The 23,131-nt window shown below is 47.1% G+C and overlaps 1 protein-coding gene across 10 annotated transcripts in view; it reads right to left on the minus strand.

Annotated features, from left to right (window-relative positions):
• The window catches only part of ppfibp2b (PPFIA binding protein 2b), a 270,248-nt gene that overhangs the window by 64,458 nt on the left and 182,659 nt on the right, over nucleotides 1-23,131 (minus strand). For 9 of the 10 annotated variants that reach the window (XM_067994225.1, XM_067994223.1, XM_067994222.1 and 6 more), the window contains 2 exons: nucleotides 15,713-15,824; nucleotides 6,370-6,402 (listed from right to left, as the gene is read on the minus strand). In XM_067994225.1, coding sequence (XP_067850326.1) covers nucleotides 6,370-6,402; nucleotides 15,713-15,824 — 145 coding nt within the window. The remainder of the gene's footprint in view (nucleotides 1-6,369; nucleotides 6,403-15,712; nucleotides 15,825-23,131) is intronic. The other variant, XM_067994227.1, reaches the window with a different exon arrangement.

Here is a 23,131-nt window from a genome sequence, read left to right on the forward strand (position 1 = left end):
AAGTCCCTCATCCCTGGTACCATTCTAGTAAATCTCTTTCGCACCCCCTATAAGGCCTTGGCCTAAAGTCTGGTGCTCAGCCTTGAACACAATACTCCAGCTTAACCAGTGTTTCATAAAGGTTTAGCATAACTTCCTTGCTTTTGTACTCCATGCCTCTGTAAAAAAGCCCAGGGTCCCGTATGCTTTTTTAACAGCCTTCTCAACTTGTCCTGCCACCTTCAAAGATTTGTGTACGTGCACCCCCAGGTCTATCTGTTCCTGCACCCCCTTTAAAATTGTACCATTTAGTTTATATTGCTTCTCATCATTCTTCCTACCAAAATGTATCACTTCACACTTCCCTGTTAAGTTTCATCTGCCCATTTCACCAGTCTGTCTATGTCCTCCTGAAGCCTGTTACTATCCTCCTCATGATGTGGAGATGCCGGTGATGGACTGAGGTGGACAAATGTAAGGAATCTTACAACACCAGGTTATAGTCCAACAGTTTTATTTTAAAATCACAAGCTTTCGGAGATTATCTCCTTCGTCACCTCCTCACTTATCCTCCTCATTGTTTACTACATTTCCGAGTTTCATGTCATCTGCAAACTTTGAAATTCTACCCAAGTCCAGGTCATTTGTATCAAAAACAGCAGTGGTCCTAATACTGACCCCTGGGGAACACCACTGTATACTTTCCTCCAGTCTGAAAAACAACCGTTCACCACTACTCTCTGCTTTTGGTCCCTTATAGCCATCGAGCTTGTGCAGTGTAGATTCACTCAGATGATACCAGAGGTGGGAACCCATAGTTATGAGGAGAGACTTGAGATACTGGGACTGCTTCTATTGAAGCAGAGAATGCTAAGAGGTGCTATTCAAATAATAACATGATTTTGGTTGGGGAGTCAGCAACCAGGGACCATCAGTCTAAAATTTAAAATGAGAGGTGAGGGGCAGAAGAAATGTCTTTATGTAGAAAGCTGTTGGAACATGGAATGATTCACCACAGGGAGTGGTCAAGGCAGAGACCATTGTGGGAAAATCGGATAGAATTTGAAGCAGAGGATGATGCAGGGGATATGGGGAGAGAGTGAAGCAATGGGAATAGTTTTTGGATTCCTCTTACAAAGAGCCAGCATTGACACAATGGGCCGAATGGCCCCCTTCTGTACTACAAACTTGTTTAAGTTAAAAACAGTGGATGTCCAAAGGGACTTAGGGGTTCAGGTACATCGATCATTGAAGTGTCATGAACAGGTGCAGAAAATAATCAATAAGGCTAATGGAATGCTGGCCTTTATATCGAGAGGACTGGAGTACAAGGGGGCAGAAGTTATGCTGCAGCTATACAAAACCCTGGTTAGACCGCACCTGGAGTACTGTGAGCAGTTCTGGGCACCGCACCTTCGGAAGGACATATTGGCCTTGGAGGGAGTGCAGCTTAGGTTTAGAACATAAGAACAGAAGAACATAAGAAGTAGGAGCAGGAGTAGGCCAATCTGATCCTAACCTCAAATCTAAATTCATGTCCAATTTCCTGCCCGCTCCCCGTAACCCCTAATTCCCTTTACTTCTAGGAAACTGTCGATTTCTGTTTACTAGAATGATACCCGGACTTCAAGGGTTAAGTTACGAGGAGAGATTACACAAATTGGGATTGTACTCTCTAGAGTTTCGAAGGTTAAGGGGTGATCTGATCGAAGTTTATAAGATATTAAGGGGAACGGATAGGGTGGATAGAGAGAAACTATTTCCGCTGGTTGGGGATTCTAGGAGTAGGGGGCACAGTCTAAAAATTAGAGCCAGACCTTTCAGGAGCGAGATTAGAAAACATTTCTACACACAAAGGGTGGTAGAAGTTTGCAACTCTCTTCCGCAAACGGCAATTGATTGCAGGGGACAGGCTGCATAAACTTGGCTTGTTTTCCCTTGAATATAGAAGTTTGAGGGGTGGTCCAATTGAGGAGTTTAAAATGATGAAGAAACTATGTTCCCCTGATGGGGGAATCCAGAACAAGGCGGAGGGGGAGGGGGGCATACTACGTCATTCAGGAGTGAAATCAGGAAGCACTTCTTCACACAAAGGGCAGTGGAAATCTGGAACTCTCTTCCCCAAAAGGATGAGTGTGTCGGGTCAATTGGGGCTTTCAAGACTGAGGTCGATAGATTTTTGTTGGGGGTATGAGTATCGAGGGATTTGGAGGGTAAATGGAGTTGAGGTACAGATCAGCCACGATCCGATTGAATGGCGGAACAGGCTTGAGGGGCTGAATGGCCTCCTCCTGTTCTTAAATATGGGTAAATGGGGTTGAGGTGCAGATTGGCCATGATCTAATTGAATGGTGGGACAGAATCTCGGGGCTGAATGGCCTCCTCCTGGTCCTACTGTCTAGCCATATTTGAGGTGGGATTCAGATGTTCTCAAAAAGGCAGGCACTTTGGGTTCACTTTAAGGGTTCCATTGCATGTGCAAGTCGTGGACATCTTCCCGAAGATACAATGATAACACGCCCAGCGGGAGGTTTGAGTTCGAGCAGCTGCGGCATCGATGGAAACTGGCCAGCAAGAAGAGAAATGAAATGCCAGGGGAACCACGTTGGCTTGAGATTTAGGGGCCAACAAAAAACTTTTAATAAATTTGCACTTGAGACGGTGACAATTCGGAGGAGGTGTGAAAATTCAACCGATGAGGAAGTGGGGAGGCCCTTCACGTCCAGTGATTGTACAGTTCCTGTTGGGGCTTCCTCCCACCAAGCGGGAGTTGGATGGCAGGGACGTGAGGGATCATCGAAGGGTGAGGAAAGAACAGGGGAAGTGCAGCACTTAGGGGCTCGTCAGACTTCAGTGGGATTGTAAAGGTTTTCCCCTTTTAATGGACTGCGCTATTAAAATGTTCTTAATCATTGCAACCACTAAGCAACCAATGCCAAAGACAGCAACCATCACAAGGAAAGTCTGGTCCCACTCAGGAAGCCAAAGTGTAAACGTAGAAGAGATAGATTAGGTGAACGGGCAAAACCGTGGCAAATGGAATTCAATGTAGACAAATGTGAGGTCATCCACTTTGGATCAAAAAAGGATAGAACAGGGTACTTTCTAAATGGTAAAAAGTTAAAAACAGTGGATGTCCAAAGGGACTTAGGGGTTCAGGTACATAGATCATTGAAGTGTCATGAACAGGTGCAGAAAATAATCAATAAGGCTAATGGAATGCTGGCCTTTATATCTCGAGGACTGGAGTACAAGGGGGCAGAAGTTATACTGCAGCTATACAAAACCCTGGTTAGACCGCACCTGGAGTACTGTGAGCAGTTCTGGGCACAGCAACAGTAACAGGCCATTTGGCCCGTCGAGCCTGTGCTGTTGTTTTGTTTCTCCGCATGACCCAGCCAGCCTAATCCCTCTCTCCTGCTTGCTCCCCATGTCCCTTTTCATATTGTCTTGCCAATCAGCAGAAACACTTACTATTTGCCTAAAACCCCCATCTAATTTTGAAGAACTCTTTCAGGAGATCCATCAACTTTCCCAAAAAACTCCCAACGGTTTGCATCGCAAGAGCGCAGCGAACTTCAAGACTCTACAGCAGCACATGCACTTTTAACATAGAAACATAGAAAATAGGAGCAGGAGTAGGCCATTCGGCCCTTCGAGCCTGCTCCGCCATTCAATACGATCACGGCTGATTATCTCAATACAATATTCCCGCTCTCTCCCCATACCCCTTGATGCCTTTTGTGTCTAGAAATCTATCTAGCTCCTTCTTAAATATACTCAGTGACTTGGCCTCCCCAGGTAGAGAATTCCACAGGTCCACCGCCTTCTGAGTGAAGAAATTTCTCCTCATCTCGGTTCTAAACGGCATAGCCCGTATCCTGAGACTGTGACCCCTGGTTCTGGACTCCCCAGCCATCGGGAACATTTATTAACAGTTTTAACTGTCACGGAGCGAAACACCAGATAAGAGAGCAAGAGGGAAAGGAAACTGGAGAAGGAGAAACTTTTACAAAGTTTTTTGCAAGCACAAAAAAAGAATTAGTCTCGCAATTTAAATACGAGTACTAGATTTGCATTGCAAAGTTGGTCTTAATTTTCTTACTCATGAATTTTTCATTTAAACCTCGTGCTTTGCTCTCTTTCCTTTCTGCCTCAGCTTTATACTGAGAATAAAGTCTACACCTGCCTTAAAAATAAGGTTTATTCAGGAGCCGATGATTCAAGGTGACTGGACAGATCAAATTCTGTTTTTTGTTTTATTATCATGTGGGATTCAGAGACGTTTACTCATATTTGGGAGATCATGTGCAGGCAATTCTGTGCACTTCTCATTAGACCCACTGACTGATAAAGTTCTTATTTTATTCATTCTCGGGACGTGGGCATTGCTGGCAAGGCCGGCATTTATTAATATTCCGGCATGGGTGGAGGATTGGTTATCTAACAGGAAGCAGAGAGTTGGGATAAATGGTTCATTCTCGGACTGGCAACCAGTAGCCAGTGGTGTTCCGCAGGGGTCGGTGCTGGGTCCCCAACTCTTTACAATCTATATGAACGATTTGGAGGAGGGGACCGAGTGTAACATATCAAAGTTTGCAGATGATACAAAGATGGGAGGGAAAGTAGAGAGTGAGGAGGACATAAAAAACCTACAAGGGGATATAGACAGGCTGGGTGAGTGGGCGGAGATTTGGCAGATGCAATACAATATTGGAAAATGTGAGGTTATGCACTTTGGCAGGAAAAATCAGAGAGCAAGTTATTATCTTAATGGCGAGAAACTGGAAAGTACTGCAGTACAAAGGGATCTGGGGGTCCTAGTGCAAGAAAATCAAAAAGTTAGTATGCAGGTGCAGCAGGTGATCAAGAAGGCCAACGGAATGTTGGCTTTTATTGCTAGGGGGATAGAATATAAAAACAGGGAGGTATTGCTGCAGTTATATAAGGTATTGGTGAGACCGCACCTGGAATACTGCATACAGTTTTGGTGTCCATACTTAAGAAAAGACATACTTGCTCTCGAGGCAGTACAAAGAAGGTTCACTCGGTTAATCCCGGGGATGAGGGGGTGGACATATGAGGAGAGGTTGAGTAGATTGGGACTCTACTCATTGGAGTTCAGAAGAATGAGAGGCGATCTTATTGAAACATATAAGATTGTGAAGGGGTTTGATCGGGTGGATGCGGTAAGGATGTTCCCAAGGATGGGTGAAACTAGAACTGGGGGGCATAATCTTAGAATAAGGGGCTGCTCTTTCAAAACTGAGATGAGGAGAAACTTCTTCACTCAGAGGGTAGTAGGTCTGTGGAATTTGCTGCCCCAGGAAGCTGTGGAAACTACATCATTAAATAAATTTAAAACAGAAATAGACAGTTTCCTAGAAGTAAAGGGAATTAGGGGTTACGGGGAGCGGGCAGGAAATTGGACATGAATTTAGATTTGAGGTTAGGATCAGATCAGCCATGATCTTATTGAACGGCGGAGCAGGCTCGAGGGGCCGATTGGCCTAGTCCTGCTCCTATTTCTTATGTTCTTATGTTCTTATTCCCTAGTTGACCCAAGAAGGTGGTGATGGTGTGGCCGTTTGATACAACCGAGTGACTTGCTAGGCCATTTCAGAGGACGGTTATGAGTTAACCACGATGGTGTGGGATTGGAGTCACGAGTAGGCCCAGACCTGGTAAGGACGGCAGGTTTCCTTCCCTAAAGGACATCAGTGAACCAGTTGAGGAGAAGTTTGCTTTTACTGCTACCAGCTTTATTATTTCCAGATTTGTTAAAACACAATTCAAGTTCTCAATGGTGAGATTTGTACTCAAGTCCTCTGGGTGGTTAATTGCCGTCCTGACGAAAGGTCTTCGACCTGGAACGTCAACTCTGTTTCTTTCTCCGCAGATGCTGCCTGACTTGGTGAGCATTTCCAGCATTTTCTGGTTTTAATCTCTGGATTCTCAGTCTAGGCCTCTGTAACATCACGGGGGAAGAGGGCTGGGGGAGTGGGACTATCTGGATTGCTCTTGAGGACTCGATGGGCCAAACGGCCTCCTTCTGCGCTGTAACGATTCTATGATAACCACTGCACTATTGTACCCTGGAATAAACCATGTTAGGTTTAGTTATGTGGGTTTAGGGGATTTTCCCTCTCTGTTTTTGGGACCGAATGGTGCAATGAGGTCCATTTTTACCCCAAACCAATGTTGATCTTCTACTGTCTGTCTGCTTGATGAAACTCAACACAGTAGCAGCAAAATTGCAAAACAGTTTGAGGCCGATGACATTTACGATAAAATGCGGCCGCCAATTCGCCACTGGACGTGCCGACCCCTCCGCCCGGAACCCGCTCACCCCTCGCTCCCCAACTCCGCAAAGAGAACATGAAAGCTTACGTTTGTCTTTTAGCCTTCTCCTATACATTTCCTCTATGGCACCACGGGTGAAGAGTGGGGAGGAGGAGGAGGAGGAGGAGATCGGAGTGGGCAAAAAGCAAAGATTACAAGTTGAAACCACAAACAGGGAAATTAAAACCGGGCGATTCCGCGAGCGGGCGCTGCCGGAGAAGAGTCCGTCCTCCCGGGAGAGGACCCCTCCGAAAATCGCGACGTGCGAACCGCCATTTCCCCCCCGCCGTGAGTCCTGCTCTTCCAGCGGGAGCTCCTGGTCCCAGAATCACCCCCAAAGCATCTTGAAAGGAATTGCTTCATTTGTTCGTTAGTTTTGTCGTTCCTCCATTAAATAACAGAATCTGCCATTTAGCGATTAATTTTGCCAATTAATTACCAAGAGGAAGCATTTATAAAACACTTATTTTTGCATTCATCCTGCAGGTCTGAAGCTATCCTTACACAGAACGTAGATTATTTTGGTGGTGGAAATTTGGAACTCTCTCCCCCAAAAGGCTGTGGATACTTGGGGGGGGGGAAGTCATTGAAATTTGCAAGACTGAAGACTTAAGAAAAGACATACTTGCTCTCGGGGCAGTACAAAGAAGGTTCACTCGGTTAATCCCGGGGATGAGGGGGCGGACATATGAGGAGAGGTTGAGTAGATTGGGACTCTACTCATTGGAGTTCAGAAGAATGAGAGGCGATCTTATTGAAACATATAAGATTGTGAAGGGGCTTGATCGGGTGGATGCGGTAAGGATGTTCCCAAGGATGGGTGAAACTAGAACTGGGGGGCATAATCTTAGAATAAGGGGCTGCTCTTTCAAAACTGAGATGAGGAGAAACTTCTTCACTCAGAGGGTGGTAGGTCTGTGGAATTTGCTGCCCCAGGAAGCTACATCATTAAATAAATTTAAAACAGAAATCGACAGTTTCCTAGAAGTAAAGGGAATTAGGGGTTACGGGGAGCGGGCAGGAAATTGGACATGAATTTAGATTTGAGGTTAGGATCAGATCAGCCATGATCTTATTGAATGGCGGAGCAGGCTCGAGGGGCCGATTGGCCTACTCCTGCTCCTATTTCTTATGTTTCTTATGATAGATTTTGGTTGGGTATGGGCATCAAGGGATAGGGAGCAAAGGCCATGATCTGGGCGACATGGACATGTTGGGCCGAAGGGCCTGTTTCCGTGTTGTAAACTTCTATGATTCTATCTGATTGAATGGTGGAACAGGCTCGAGGGGCTGAATGGCCCACCCTCTCCCGGTTCTTAAGTATTGGGATATCGAAGTGAATGGGTATCAATTCAAAGTGAAATGATGTGTCCACGCCAGAGAATTTATCTGAAAGCCGAATTTAGGAATTTTGGATTGGGTTCGTTGGACACCATGACGATGAACTGGAGGGAATGGACTCGATGGGCTTTTCTCGTTTCACAGTTTCTCTTACGTTTTAAGAGGGCAAACCATTTGGGAAAGTTTGGCTTTTGAATAAAGTTTCTGCTCGTCAACCAAACAACGCAAATTGCGATCGTCGTAAGAGCAGTGACAAAAGAGGAGGCTAAGTTCTATGAACTTACGCTACAGAGCTTCATTGCTAGGAGTGCGTAACGGAACATCGGACGTGGTGATCTGAAGGATTCTCTGTCCATCCGTTTCAACGGACGGAAAACCCCGCGGAGGGGGTTGGAATTTTGCACCCAGATTCCCAACACGTGTGGTCTGGGCAGACAGAATATTCCGACGGGGCCCGTTGACTTCTGCGGCTGACCGTCCAGCTCTGCACCAGGACAGCAATCTCCTGAAATGATCCCACCTTGATCCTGCACAGCGGTGATTTGTTTGCTTGGGATCTTCATCCCAAGGTTCGCAAAATAAATATTATCAGAATTTACGGTTCTTCCGAAGCATCGACATTGCACAGACCGAGGAGATTTCAAACCTTGGCCGACATCATGCTAGAAATCATTAAAAGCTCATGGACTGGAACCAAAAAGAATTCAAAAGACGAATGGAATGTTGGTCTTTGTCTCAAGGGAGCCGTTATATAAAGCTCTGGTTAGACCCCATCTGGAGCACTGCGTTCAGTTCTGGGAATCGCACCACGGGAAAGATGTTTGGACCTTGGAGGGCGTGCAATGCAGATTCACCAGAATGATACCCGTGGCTTAAAGGATTAAATTATGAGCACAGGTTGCATAGATTAGGCTTGTATTCCCTTGAGTATAGAAGATTAACATGAGAACACAGGAACAGGAGTAGGCCATTCAGCCCCCCGTGCCTGCTCCGCCATTTGATAAGATCATGGCTGATCTGTGATCTAACTCCATATACCTGCCTTTGGCCCATATCCCTTAATACCTTTGGTTGCCAAAAAGCTATCTATCTCACATTTAAATTTAGCAATTGAGCTCGCATCAATTGCCGTTTGCGGAAGAGAGTTCCAAACTTCTACCACCCTTTGTGTGTAGAAATGTTTTCTAATCTCGCTCCTGAAAGGTCTGGCTCTAATTTTTAGACTGTGCCCCCTACTCCTAGAATCCCCAACCAGCAGAAATAGTTTCTCTCTATCCACCCTATCCGTTCCCCTTAATATCTTATAAACTTCGATCTGATCACCCCTTAACCTTCGAAACTCCAGAGAATACAACCCCAATTTGTGTTAATTAACCCTTGAAGTTGGGGTATCATTCTAGTAAACCTACGTTGCACTCCCTCCAAGGCCAATATGTCCTTCCGAAGGTGCGGTGTCCAGAACTGCTCACAGGGGTGATCTAATTGAAGTGTTTAAGATGATTAAAGGATTTGATAGGGCAAAAAGAGAGAAACTATTTCCTCTGGTGGAGGGAGTCCAGAACAAGGGGGAATAACCTTAAAATTAGAGCCGGGCCGTTCAGGGGTGATGTCAGGAAGCACTTCTTCACACAAAGGGGAGTGGAAATCTGGAACTCTCTCTTCCCCAAAAAGCTGTTGAGGCTGGGGGTCAATTGAAAATGTCAAAACTGAGATTGATAGATTTTTGTTAGGCAGGGGTATTAAGGGTTACGGAACCGAGGCGGGTAGCTGGAGTTAAGATACAGATCGGCCATGATGTAATAGAATAGCAGTAGCCTCGAGGGGCTGAATGGCCTTCTCTCGTTCCTATGTTCCCAGAGACTTGGGCTCGTCTAAGCTGTCACCATGACTACATTGCCCCCTGAAAGTGGGAGATCTGGCTGAACTTCAAAGAGCTGCAGGGAAGCCTGAAACCATTCGTTAAGACCAGACCATAATTCATACTTTGTCCAAGTAATGAAACAATTCCTTTCAGGTTTGTAGGACTGTAGCAGATTTCAAGGATAAGCAAACAGCCCAGATGTACCTAATCCCTTTAAGAGGCAAGCCTTAAGACATCAAATAAAAAGAATGACTTTTGCGTTTACATAGCGTCTCATCACGTCTCTCAAACATCCCAAACAGCTTCACATCTAATGAATATCTTCGAAGTGCAGTAACTGTTGCCGTGTAGGGGATTGATGCACAGCAGGATCCCACAATCAGTAACTGATGAAACAGCTTTTGAGGGTACTGGTTGAGAGATAAGTTGGCCAAGAGACTGGGCGGGGAACTCCCTGTTCTTCTTCAAATACTTCCATCGTATCTTTTACCGTCCATCTGAACTTACCTTGGTTACAATACCTGCTCCAAAGGCTGGATCACCAAATTAGAAATGGCACCGTTTTGACTTTTTTTTAACATAAATTGTAGATTATATCATGTTCACCCAGCTGATGAGGAAAGATTGAGCAGGTTGGGTCTATACTCAATGGCATTTAGAAGAATGAGAGGAGACCTTATTGAAACAAACAAGATTCTGAGGGGACTCGATAGGGTAGATGCTGAGAGGATGTTACCCCTCATGGGGGAATCCAAAACTAAGGGGGCATAGTCTCAGAATAAGGGGTCGCCCGTTTAAGACGGAAATGAGGAGGAATTTCTTCTCCCAGAGGGTCGCGAATCTTTGGAATTCTTTACCCCAAAAAGCTGTGGAGGCCGAGTCATTGAATACATTCAAGGCTGAGTTAGACAGATTTTTGATCAGCGAGGGAGTCAAAGGATATGGGGAAAGGGCGGGAAAGTGGAGTTGAGGTAAAAATCAGATCAGCCATGATCTCATTGAATGGCGGAGCAGGCTCGAGGGGCCGAATGGCCTACTCCTGCTCCTATCTCTTATGGTCTGATGGTCTGATGGATCTCGGTATTAGGGAATGGAATAGTTCCCATTTCAGCAGCTCGGTGTCAGCATGAATCACTCCTAGGGCAGGTACAGCACAGCCCTGCCGCAGAGCAAAGCTCCCTTCACAAGGGTTTCTAAGCCTCCAGGATTGTCCTGGAGCCTCCAGGAATTGAAGATTCATCTCCAGGACGGTGCTGCGAGCAAAGCCCAGGAGAAAAATCATAGAGGCACTAACAAAAAAGTAATTTTTTTTTCATTTTCTTTAAAACACTTTCATTTATTAGTTATAAAAATATTGGAGATGGGGAGAAGAGGCTATCTCACGAACAGTCAAGATTAATCCAATTGGTTAATGGATAGTCAGTTCCCTTTCCAATTGGTGTGGGAAAGCAGTGCGCCTGGACAATGGCGGAAGGGGTGGTTTGAGGTGGGAGGTCAGGTGATGAAACCTCCAGGAATATGTCCAACCAGAGTTGGCAACCCTACCCTCCTCTGAACCTCAACTTCAGAAAAGCACCCCCTAATACCCCATGTGGTGTTTTACCTTTTCTTGTTTTAATTCACCTTTGGCCTGTCTGATTCTGATTTTTAATTAGCGTCCAATTAGGGGCAGGTTTGGGCCATAGGTCTGTGCCCACTGGGACCTGCCCATACTCAGTTGGAATCCTATTGTTGTCGGCTGGATTTGAATCCAGGTCCTAGAGGTGAAAGGCCAGTTGGGTAACCCACTGCCCCACCCAGATCCTCCTTCAATTGTTCACTCATAGTCTGCCCCAGAGGCTGGGTATTCTGCGGCGAGTGACTCACCTCCTGACTCCCCAAAGCCTTCCCACCATCTACAAGGCACAAGTCAGGAGTGTGATGGAATACTCTCCACTTGCCTGGATGAGTGCAGCTCCAACAACACTCAAGAAGCTCGACACCATCCAAGATAAAGCAGCCCGCTTGATTGGCACCCCATCCACCACCCTAAACATTCACTCCCTTCAACACCGGCGCACAGTGGCTGCAGTGTGTACCATCCACAGGATGCACTGCAGCAACTCGCCAAGGCTTCTTCGACAGCACCTCCCAAACCCGCGACCTCTACCACCTAGAAGGACAAGAGCAGCAGGCACATGGGAACAACACCACCTGCACGTTCCCCTCCAAGTCACGCACCATCCCGACTTGGAAATATATCGGCCGTTCCTTCATCGTCGCTGGGTCAAAATCCTGGAACTCCCTTCCTAACAGCACTGTGGGAGAACCTTCACCACACGGACTGCAGCGGTTCAAGAAGGCGGCTCACCACCACCTTCTCAAGGGGCAATTAGGGATGGGCAATAAATGCCGGCCTCGCCAGCGATGCCCACATCCCACAAACGAATAAAAAAAAAACAAGATAGCACAAAAATACACAGAAGGACATTTCTAAACTACGGCCAAGGTACGAGGAACTGCATTAAAAGACACATTAACGATGAGTATACGATAAAACGGTCAGATTTATTTACAGATCCTTACTTTAAAGTCCTTCCGTGCTTTTTTCCTCGTTGCAATTTTTTTTTCTCGATAAAAGCGCCCAACACTTAAGAGGGCGAAAGATTGGAAAGGTTAAAAAAGAAATTCACGGAGTATCAATTTTTATTCTGGCCTTTAAATCCACAAGGATATTAAATTAAAAAAAACATCAGATCCCCATCTAAGGAGGGAGGGCAGTCTGGCTGAATCTGCCCCACTGTTTCTATCTGACCCGACAGTAAGGTTTTTGCTGCAAATGGACCACAGTTCCACGATGGTTAAATTGTCCGCCTGTCCAGGTCAGTGCCAAGAGGGTTCAAAAAATAAAAGAAGAATTAAGAATGAAGAAAGTTTAACTGTATCTGGTATAAGATTTATTTCAATGGTCACAGATCTTGCCTGTTGCAACCTTTCACCTTCCTTGACTATGAACTCCAGGGGTCATGTGGAGCAAGAGAAGGATTCATTTTAGGTCAAGTTACCTAAAGTGTGAGGTACCGGCCGTTTGAACTGGGTGGAGTGTGCCCAAAAAGGGACCAGACGGTTTCGAATATGATTTTTAGGATTCTAACGGGTCTAGATAACGTAGACCATGACAGGCTGCTTCACCTTGTCCAGAACAGCAAAACCAGGGGGCGCGGCCTGCTCGTGAAGGGGAGGTAAATCCAAACTAATCTGCGGAAACGATATTTCAGTGAGTGAGCGATCAATCTAAGGGACGGGCTCCCTGGGGAGAGGGTCGAAGGAGGAAGTGTTGATTCATTCCAATGCAAATTGGATGGATTTCTTTCAGAAAATGTACATTTTGGGATCGAGCGTATGAGTAATTCGAGACATGACGTGTGGTGAGTGGAGGAACAGCTGACTTTGGTTCCCAATGCTCTCCACCACTGGGGGCTTTCCTCGCCTCATGTCTGGGTCTGTTGTAGACTCATTGATGGAGATTGATTGCTATGATTAGTCAACAACTCAATCATCATTGTACGATGTGACTACCGGGATGCTAGAAGGTGAACTACGTGGACCTCGGTCGATTTTCATCCTACGTTCTTAACGTAACAAAACGGTTCAGAAATTGACCGCAACCATGGCGTACAGTAACAAAACTCTACACCGGAGCAGGAGGGCCCATTAAACATAGTGATGTGTACAGCTCAATACAATCATTGTTTGTACACTTTACTTGTATTAAATGGACATCTGGCTTCCCTCAGTTTTCTGTACACTCCTACTGCACAAGCCCTTGATTGCAATGAAAAAAAGTTTCTGAAAGACAAATGACTTCATGGAGTCATTAAACTTTGCTGCAATTTGGCAGATTGTTGTCATAACGGATTGCGTGCAGAACAATGCTCAGCACTTAAGGACGTGTAATTTGCTCATTTTATGTCTGAAATCTGCACAATCTGGGCAAAGAAACATGGCAAGTCTCCTGCGCACGTGCGCACTCTCAATACATTGGCAAAAACTTGAGCACTCTTTCTCAGAATGCTTAGGGAGTATCAAGCAGGCCCTTACTGTCAGTTTGGCTCAGCAGGTCCACCTCAGAGTCCGATGGTTGGGGATTCAACCCCGAATACAGGTCCTGAGCACTGACAACTTAGTACCACACTGAGGGGAGTGTCATGAACAGGTGCAGAAAATAATCAATAAGGTTAATGGAATGCTGGCCTTTATATCTCGAGGACTGGAGTACAAGGGGGCAGAAGTTATGCTGCAGCTATACAAAACCCTGGTTAGACCGCACCTGGAGTACTGTGAGCAGTTCTGGGCACCGCACCTTCAGAAGGACATATTGGCCTTGGAGGGAGTGCAGCGTAGGTTTACTAGAATGATACCAGGACTTCAAGGGTTAAGTTACGAGGAGAGATTACACAAATTGGGGTTGTATTCTCTGGAGTTTCGAAGGTTAAGGGGTGATCTGATCGAAGTTTATAAGATATTAAGGGGAACGGATAGGGTGGATAGAGAGAAACTATTTCCACTGGTTGGGGATTCGAGGAGCAGGGGGCACAGTCTAAAAATTAGAGCCAGACCTTTCAGGAGCGAGATTAGAAAACATTTCTACACACAAAGGGTGGTAGAAGTTTGGAACTCTCTTCCGCAAACGGCAATTGATACTAGCTCAATTGCTAAATTTAAATCTGAGATAGATAGCTTTTCGGGCAACCAAAGGTATTAAGGGATATGGGCCAAAGGCAGGTATATGGAGTTAGATCACAGATCAGCCATGATCTTATCAAATGGCGGAGCAGGCACGAGGGGCTGAATGGCCTACTCCTATTCCTATGTTCCTATTTGCCAGAGATGGCTAATATTTGGATGAGATGTTAAACCCAGGACGTTGCCTTACCTGTTCAGGTGTCACCACTCAAAAGAGGGGTGGGGAGCTCTCCAAGTGACCTGACCAACATCTCTCTCTCTCTCTCTCTCTCTCATTTTGCTGTTTGTGGGATTGTGCTGTGTTATAATTGGGCTTCCACATTTACCCGTCGAACAATTCATTGGATATGACCAGCTCTTGGGATCTCCTGAGGACGCTGCTATATCAATACGACCTCTCTCTTTTATTATTCCGGGGGGGAATGCAGCAGGCGGAGATAAAAACGGAGTCGGATGGAAGAGGGGTGGGGAGGTCGCCAACGGCTCAGTGAGTTTGGAAAGTTTTAGCTTCTATACCTTATTGGTTCTGAGTTACTATACGCTAGCCACAACGCTAGAGCTGGGATCAGTGTCCCCGAGAACGGGGATGGCCGGGAAGAGGGGAGGGGGAAAAGTGGAGACGAATCATTCGGCTCCCATTCCTGGCCACTATCTAGAGATTCCATGTATTCTAGGGTCTTGACAATCACTGTCCATGGCGGCCGACAGCGAACGGGAATTTGTCAATGTTACCAGGGGACATCGATATCAATGAGTTATTGCTGGCTTCAGAAAAGAAAAAAAAAGAACACTAGATTGCAACAAATGGGTTTGGACTTTTTAATTTTACGTTTTGAGAAATCTCACAATGGTGACAAGGGTGGGACTCTGACCTATCACCTTGGGATCCCGAGTTGGCAGCAGCTCAAACCGAAAGGGACGAAAGCCTTTTGCTCCTCGTGACTGCGAGGCCCGAACAAAATGAGTAACCGGGCCACGGAGGCTCCAGATCTGATCGCCGGGATGCGCCGAGTTAGCCAGGATTGCTGTGGAGGCAGAACCGACCTCAGCATCCTTGGCCTGGGTTGGGGAGTGGGAAGAAAAGAAAGACCAATGGGCCGGTGTTCCCCCCACCCCCGTCCTTCCTCACTCGATCACCGTGGAGTGGTCGTTGCTGCCAACGGCCACCGCCAAAGCCCACAGGCCGATAACGGCCACCCGAATCAGAAACCAAAGGAAAAAACCCGCGTCCATGGACGTGTACCGGGCAAAGGGCAGGAGGAGAGAAGATAACTGGAGAGGGAAGATGATGTAAAGCCACTGCATAGGGCTCGAGGCAATAATCAGTCATGGAAACAATAAAAAAAAACTACGGATATGGCTTTGCGCAGTAAAATCCACAGGCCCAATTCCTTGTGTTGGGACTGTTGCTGCCAGATAGAAATCACTTGGACAAACTTTGTGCAGTTGGCGGACCATTCCTACCTCGGTCAAATCCATCACTTTGTACAGAAGCCCTGGAAGAAAGCTGGCTCTGTAACCGCTCGATTTCGAGATCTTTCACGGTCAGCTGCTCCTGAAGACCATCTGTTTCAGCCTGGAGAGTCGAAGGAAAGACGAGCGTTAAACTGCGTCAAAACCGCAAACCACTTCCAAAAATCAGTAAACGCTCAACACGCTCGTGTAAAGCGCCTTCGTTGGGCAATGCTTTTCTCAGTTAGCGATATGTTAGAGCTCTCCGCAAAAAATCACCGCGTAGAAGGAGGCCACTCGGCCCATCTTGTCTCTGCCGGCCAAAAAAGAGCTATCCAGCCCAACCCCACTTGGTCCATAGCCCTGTGGGTTGCGGCACTTCAAGTGCATATCCAAGTACTTTTCAAATGAGTTGAGGGTTTCTGCCTCTACCACCCTTTCAGGCAGCGAGTTCCAGACCCTCGCCATCCTCTGGGTGAAAAAATTTCTCCTCTAATCCTTCTACCAATTATTTTAAATCTATGCCCCCTGGTTATTGACCTCTCTGCTAAGGGAAATAAGTCCTTCCTATCCACTCTATCTAAGCCCCTCAATTTTATACACCTCAATTAAATCTCCCCTCAGCCTCCTCTATTCCAAAGAAAACAACCCCAGCCTGTCCAATCTCTCCTCATAGCTAAAATTCTCCAGTCCTGGCAACGTTCTCGTAAATCTCCTCTGTACCGTCTCCAGTGCAATCACATCTTTCCTGTCTGAAAAGGATAGTTCAATGTGAAAACTAACTCTGTGTTAAATAGAGTACAAAAAGCATAAATCACGAGTACTCAGGGTGGAGAGGAGTTTGGAGCCAATGTTCTAAACAACAAAAATCAGGCCAACCACAAAAGGTCAGAAACAATAGTAGTAAGATTTGGAGCAGGAATTTCAAGGGAACGAGTAGAGGTCAGGAGATCTGGTCCATATAAAGAAAAGCCATTAGGCAGAGGGAAATGAGTCAGTGTATATGTGGGGGGAGGAGAAAGAGGGGGGAAAGAGAGGCAGTGGGGGGGAAATAGAGGGAGGGGGGAAATAGAGGGAGGGGGAAAAGAGAGGGAGGGGGAAAAGAGAGGGAGGGGGAAAGAGAGGGAGGGGAGAAAGAGAGGGAGGGGAAGAGAGGGAGGGGGAAAGAGAGGGAGGGGGAAAAGAGAGGGAGTGGGAAGTGAGGGACGGGGAAGAGAGAGGGGGAAAGAGAGGGAGGGGGAAAGAGAGGGAGGGGGAAAGAGAGGGGGGAAGTGAGGGAATGGGGAAGAGAGAGGGAGTGGGGGAAGAGAGAGGGAGTGGGGAAAGAGAGAGGGAGTGGGGAAAGAGAGAGGGAGTGGGGAAAGAGAGAGGGGGGAAAGAGAGAGGGAGGGGGAAAGAGAGAGGGGGGAAAGAGAGAGGGAGGGGGAAAGAGAGGGAGTGGGGAAATAGAGAGGGAGTGGGGGAAGAGAGAGGGGGGGAAAGAGAGAGGGAGGGGGAAAGAGAGGGAGTGGGGAAAGAGAGAGGGAGGGGGAAAGAGAGAGGGAGGGGGAAAGAGAGGGAGTGGGGGAAGAGAGAGGGAGTGGGGGAAGAGAGAGGGAGTGGGGGAAGAGAGAGGGAGTGGGGTAAGAGAGAGGGAGTGGGGGAAGAGAGAGGGAGTGGGGTAAGAGAAAGGGAGTGGGGGAAGAGAGAGGGAGTGGGGAAAGAGAGAGGGAGGGGGGAAGAGAGAGGGAGTGGGGGAAGAGAGAGGGAGTGGGGGAAGAGAGAGGGAGTGGGGGAAGAGAGAGGGAGTGGGGAAAGAGAGAGGGAGGGGGAAAGAGAGAGGGAGGGGGAAAGAGAGGGAGTGGGGGAAGAGAGAGGGAGTGGGGGAAGAGAGAGGGAGGGGGAGGGGTAGAGAGGAGGGGGGCTGCGTTGATGAACTATCAGAATAAAGACAAGGGGACAACACATTAATTTGTTCTTAAATAACTTCAGAACCTTCCATTATATCTCAACGGAGATTCAACAAATCTTGTCTTCCAATTGATACCCAATGGGAGCTTCACCTCACCATTTCAGACCAGCTCACAACATGCTCAAACCCTTGAAATGCCACGTCATAATTCCAGAGCCCGAGAGTTCATCTAGTTAGCCTTTCAAATGTTTGGATTGGAGAGCTCCAGAAATGTGCCAATATCTGCAGGAGATGCTGAGAAGTTTGAAAACCAACTATTGTAATGAGAGACACACAGTTAGATCATTGGGCTGGGCTTTTTTTTATTGCGAGGCCGGCATTTATTGCCCATCCCGAATTGCCCCTTGAGAAGGTGGTGGTGAGCCGCCTTCTTGAACCGCTGCAGTCCGTGTGGTGACGGTTCTCCCACAGTGCTGTTAGGAAGGGAGTTCCAGGATTTTGACCCAGCGACGGTGAAGGAACGGCCGATATATTTCCAAGTCGGGATGGTGTGTGACTTGGAGGGGGAACGTGCAGGTGGTGTTGTTCCCATGTACCTGCTGCCCTTGTCCTTCTAGGTGGTAGAGGTCGCGGGTTTGGGAGGTGCTGTCGAAGAAGCCTTGGCGAGTTGCTGCAGTGCATCCTGTGGATGGTGCACACTGCAGCCACGATGCGCCGGTGGTGAAGGGAGTGAATGTTTCGGGTGGTGGATGGGGTGCCAATCAAGCGGGCTGCTTTGTCCTGGATGGTGTCGAGCTTCTTGAGTGTTGTTGGAGCTGCACTCATCCAGACTTATTGCATTGTCTTCCACTCCAGAACTGTGGGGCTTCTCATTGGCTTTCGTTGTCCCTCCCTCCTACAGCCGACAGGTATTAAAACCCTCGCTCGAAGTCACTGAGTCTGGTACCTCCCAATTTTCCTCATCTTTCCCCTACTCTTTGCAATATTGTTGTCCTGCTCAGTTGACCTGTGATCCTCCATCCAACTTTCCCCTCACTCAGGTAACTCGGCTCCTAGTAATAGCTACTTTAACTGCCTATCCACTTTCCATTCTACTGATGCACGGGTTTCAGGCAGCCAGAAGTACAATTGTTTTTGTAAGATTGGTGATCAGGGAGATTTTTTTTAAGGTGTCAGCCGTGGCTCAGTTGGTAGAACCCTCATCTCTGAGTCAGAGGTCATGGGCTCAAGCCCCACTCCTGAGGTTTGTGCACAAAATCGAGGCTGACGCTCAGTGCAGTAATGAGGGAGTGCTGCACTGCCACCTTTCCGATGAGGCGTCAAACCCAGGCCCCGTCTGCCCTCTCAAAGATCCCGGTATTTCGAAGAAGAGCAGAGGAGTTTCTTCCCCGTCGTCATGGGGCCAATATTTATCCCTCGATCGACATCACTTTAACAAAAAAACAGATTATTTTGGTCATTTATCACATTGCTGTTTGTGGGATCTTGCTGTGAGCGAATCGGCTGCCGTGTTTCCCTACACTACAAGAGTGACGACACTTCAAAAAGTACTTCATTGACTGTAAAGCGCTTTGGGACGTCCCAAGGTCGTTGAAAGGCAACCTTTTTTAAATTGGGTCTTCACCGATTGCCGGTGGTCTAACTGGCTCCATTAGGTGTGCTACTCTGGCAGCAACTCATCCCTTCCAGCTCGGCTACTCCCCTGCCTCCTCGGGCATCCCGTGTGTCATGGCAACTCTCATTGCCGACGTCAAGATGCCAGTGTTGCATGTGTGTGCGCACACTAGCCATCTTGGTCTGTCTGTGGACCCATTAATATAAGGAGGGCGCCACTTAGACCATAAGAGATAGGAGCAGGAGTAGGCCATTCGGCCCCTCGAGCCTGCTCCGCCATTCAATTGGATCATGGCTGATTTTACCTCAACTCCACTTTCCCGCCCTTTCCCCATATCCTTTGACTCCCTCGCTGATCAAAAGTTTGTCCAACTCAGCCTTGAATGTATTCAATGACTCAGCCTCCACAGCTTTTTGGGGTAAAGAATTCCAAAGATTCACGACCCTCTGGGAGAAGAAATTCCTCCTCATTTCCGTCTTAAACGGGCGACCCCTTATTCTGAGACTATGCCCCCTAGTTTTAGATTCCCCCATGAGGGGTAACATCCTCTCAGCATTTACCCTATCGAGTCCCCTCAGAATCTTGTATGTTTCAATAAGATCTACTCTCATTCTTCTAAACGCCAATGAGTATAGACCCAACCTGCTCAATCTTTCCTCATAAGACAACCCTTCCATACCCGGAATCAACTTTACAGGAAGATCGATTACCCAACTAAGACACAAAAGCAGGAGGGGCATCGTGCCATAGGCCGCAATCCTAAGGCCTAGCCTGCAACGCAAGAGCAGCTTTTGACCACTTTGGCAGGAAAAATCAGAGAGCAAGTTATTATCTTAATGGCGAGAAACTGGAAAGTACTGCAGTACAAAGGGATCTGGGGGTCCGAGTGCAAGAAAATCAAAAAGTTAGTATGCAGGTGCAGCAGGTGATCAAGAAGGCCAACGGAATGTTGGCTTTTATTGCTAGGGGGATAGAATATAAAAACAGGGAGGTATTGCTGCAGTTATATAAGGTATTGGTGAGACCACACCTGGAATACTGCATACAGTTTTGGTCTCCATACTTAAGAAAAGACATACTTGCTCCCGAGGCAGTACAAAGAAGGTTCACTCGGTTAATCCCGGGGATGAGGGGGCGGACATATGAGGAGAGGTTGAGTAGATTGGGACTCTACTCGTTGGAGTTCAGAAGAATGAGAGGCGATCTTATTGAAACATATAAGATTGTGAAGGGGCTTGATCGGGTGGATGCGGTAAGGATGTTCCCAAGGATGGGTGAAACTAGAACTAGGGGGCATAATCTTAGAATAAGGGGCTGCTCTTTCAAAACTGAGATGAGGAGAAACTTCTTCACTCAGAGGGTAGTAGGTCTGTGGAATTTGCTGCCCCAGGAAGCTACATCATGAAATAAATTTAAAACAGAAATAGACAGTTTCCTCGAAGTAAAGGGAATTAGGGGTTACGGGGAGCGGGCAGGAAATTGGACACGAATTTAGATTTGAGGTTAGGATCAGATCAGCCATGATCTTATTGAATGGCGGAGCAGGCTCGAGGGGCCGATTGGCCTACTCCTGCTCCTATTTCTTATGTTCTTATGACCAATCTGAGTCGCTGCCCAAGGAGAAACCTGCAATGTACCGTTCGACTTCAGAGAGGTCTCAAGTACAGTTACAATATGCCGAGGGAAATCAAATCGAGACATCTTTCAGTGCAACGTTTACATAGAAAAAATAGGAGCAAGAGTCGGCCATTCGGATGGCAACAGGCTGCCTTGCCAAATATAAACAAAGCTGGCCAAAAGCAGAGCAACATGGCGGCACGTCATTTGTTTGATTTTAAAGCATGCTAAATATGAACAGTTCTGAACCAGCTGTATGTTGTAAGGGTTAATCTTAAGCGGCTTGAAGCTTCCTTGGCTCAGCCTCTGACCCACTGTTCTGGCATAAAGCGTACTGAGGCAATTTGTGATAGTATTCGTCCTGAAACATTCGAAAAGTACACTTGATATGCCTCGTGGGAATCTCGATTGCATGGCTGTGTTGATGTTCAACAGCTAAGAAAAGAATAATTAAATCCCAACCTTGCCGCCTGTGTTAATCACTCAGTGTTTTACCGACCGACGATGTCACAAACAGAATCTGTGACGGGTTCGAAACGAAATCTTCCAAAATATTCTGCTGCCCGGTAAAATCTTACCGGCTGCTCTCCTTCGGCGTTTGTCTCAAGTGGCCTCTGGTCTGGAGTACGCGGTGTTTCGCTGCTAACCCGGTCGGTTCCTTTAAGGCTACCGTCTATATTGGTAGCACTCTGGCCTCCGAGTCAGGTGGTTTGTGGGTCCTAAGCCTCGCCCCAGAGACTTGAGCACGTTACCCAGGCTGACAGTCCCAGCGCAGTACGGAGGGAGCACTGCATTATCGGAGTTGCCGTCTTTCGGATGGGACGTCGAACGGAGAGACCACTCAGGTGGGTGTAAAAGATCCCATGGTGCTATTTCGAAGAAGAGCAGGGGGGAGTTCTCCCCGGGTGTTCCTGGCCAATATTTATCCCTCAACCAACGTCACTAAAAATTATTTAGGGGTTACGGGGAGCGGGCGGGAAATTGGACATGAAGCTGAGTTCGGATTGGTCAAGGCCCTGTGGGTGGCCAGGCGGGCCCAGGGGGCTGAGTGGCCGGGTCCTGCTCCTGCTTCTTGTGTTCTTTGGATTTGAGGTTGGGATCAGATCAGCCGTGATCTTATTGAATGGCGGAGCAGGCTCGAGGGGCCGATTGGCCTACTCCTGCTCCTATTTCTTATGTTCACTCGCTCACCTGACGAAGGAGAAAGCCTCCGAAAGCTTGTGATTTTCAAATAAAACAGTTGGACTATAACCTGGTGTTGTAAGATTCCTTACATATGTTCTAAAACACAGATGATCTGGTCCTTTATCTCATTGCTGTTTGTGGGATCTTGCCTTGGGTAAATAGACTCCTATATTACAACAGTGACCAATGGGCTGCAAAGTGCTTTGGGATGGCCTGAGGTTGTTAAAGGCGCCATATAAATGCAGATTCTTTCATAATTTGGCAGCAAGCGCCATTTGAGGAGCAAACAGTGCATTTATTGCAGCGTGAAGAGCAGCTTTAGTTGGCCGAGGAGCTCACAACAAGCAGTTAAACCTGACTTGCCCCTCCTTTTCAGACTCTGCTTGGTGCAAAGCAGCATGCTGCAGGGAGATAAATGACGGGACAGTGATGGGAGCCTGCAGAGAGCATTCACTAAGGTGCGGCCTTGACTGCACCGCTGGTAATAAAGCAGAAGGAGATCGCCTGAGGCAGCAGGGGGGAGAGAGAAGGCTGGAGCTTTTGGAAGTCATTTTTTTTTTTGAGAAAAAAACACACAGTGGGCGCCTGGTGTCTAATGTTACGGGAAGCAGCAGGAATACCAAAGCAGCTCTCGGAATTCCCAGTCGGAAGAGAGGCAGATCGATCAATCAGTGGAATGTCGAGAGTCAGGGGTTTGCAGACAGTACAGCCCGTCTCCCGGGAATGAGAGAAAATATAACAAGAGATACGTTCACTGTAAAATCCCACTTTTCTGCATTAGCCAGTGACATCAGGAAGTCCATTTTCGTTCCTTCCCCTCTCCCCAGCTCCTAACACAAAAAAAATTCTTCGCAAAATAAAATTAGCAAAAACAATGGGAAATAAAGCTGGCCCTCAAACATAACACCATTAACATAAATACTAATTCACAATTCCTGCTCATATTTATGATAGCAGAGCCATTAGTGTTACATACTCACAAATTATTCATTTCATGTGGTTACAGTTTTTTTTTAATCAGGGGTTCTGTTACTTGCCTCAAGCAAACTCTATAAAATGTGATGTCTTAGCTTGTAAATCTCATGCTATCCTCGTTCGTCCAACGTGAAGGGCTCAATTCAAA

The sequence above is a fragment of the Heptranchias perlo genome, chromosome 12 (assembly GCF_035084215.1).
Source record: "Heptranchias perlo isolate sHepPer1 chromosome 12, sHepPer1.hap1, whole genome shotgun sequence".
Lineage (NCBI taxonomy): Eukaryota > Metazoa > Chordata > Chondrichthyes > Hexanchiformes > Hexanchidae > Heptranchias > Heptranchias perlo.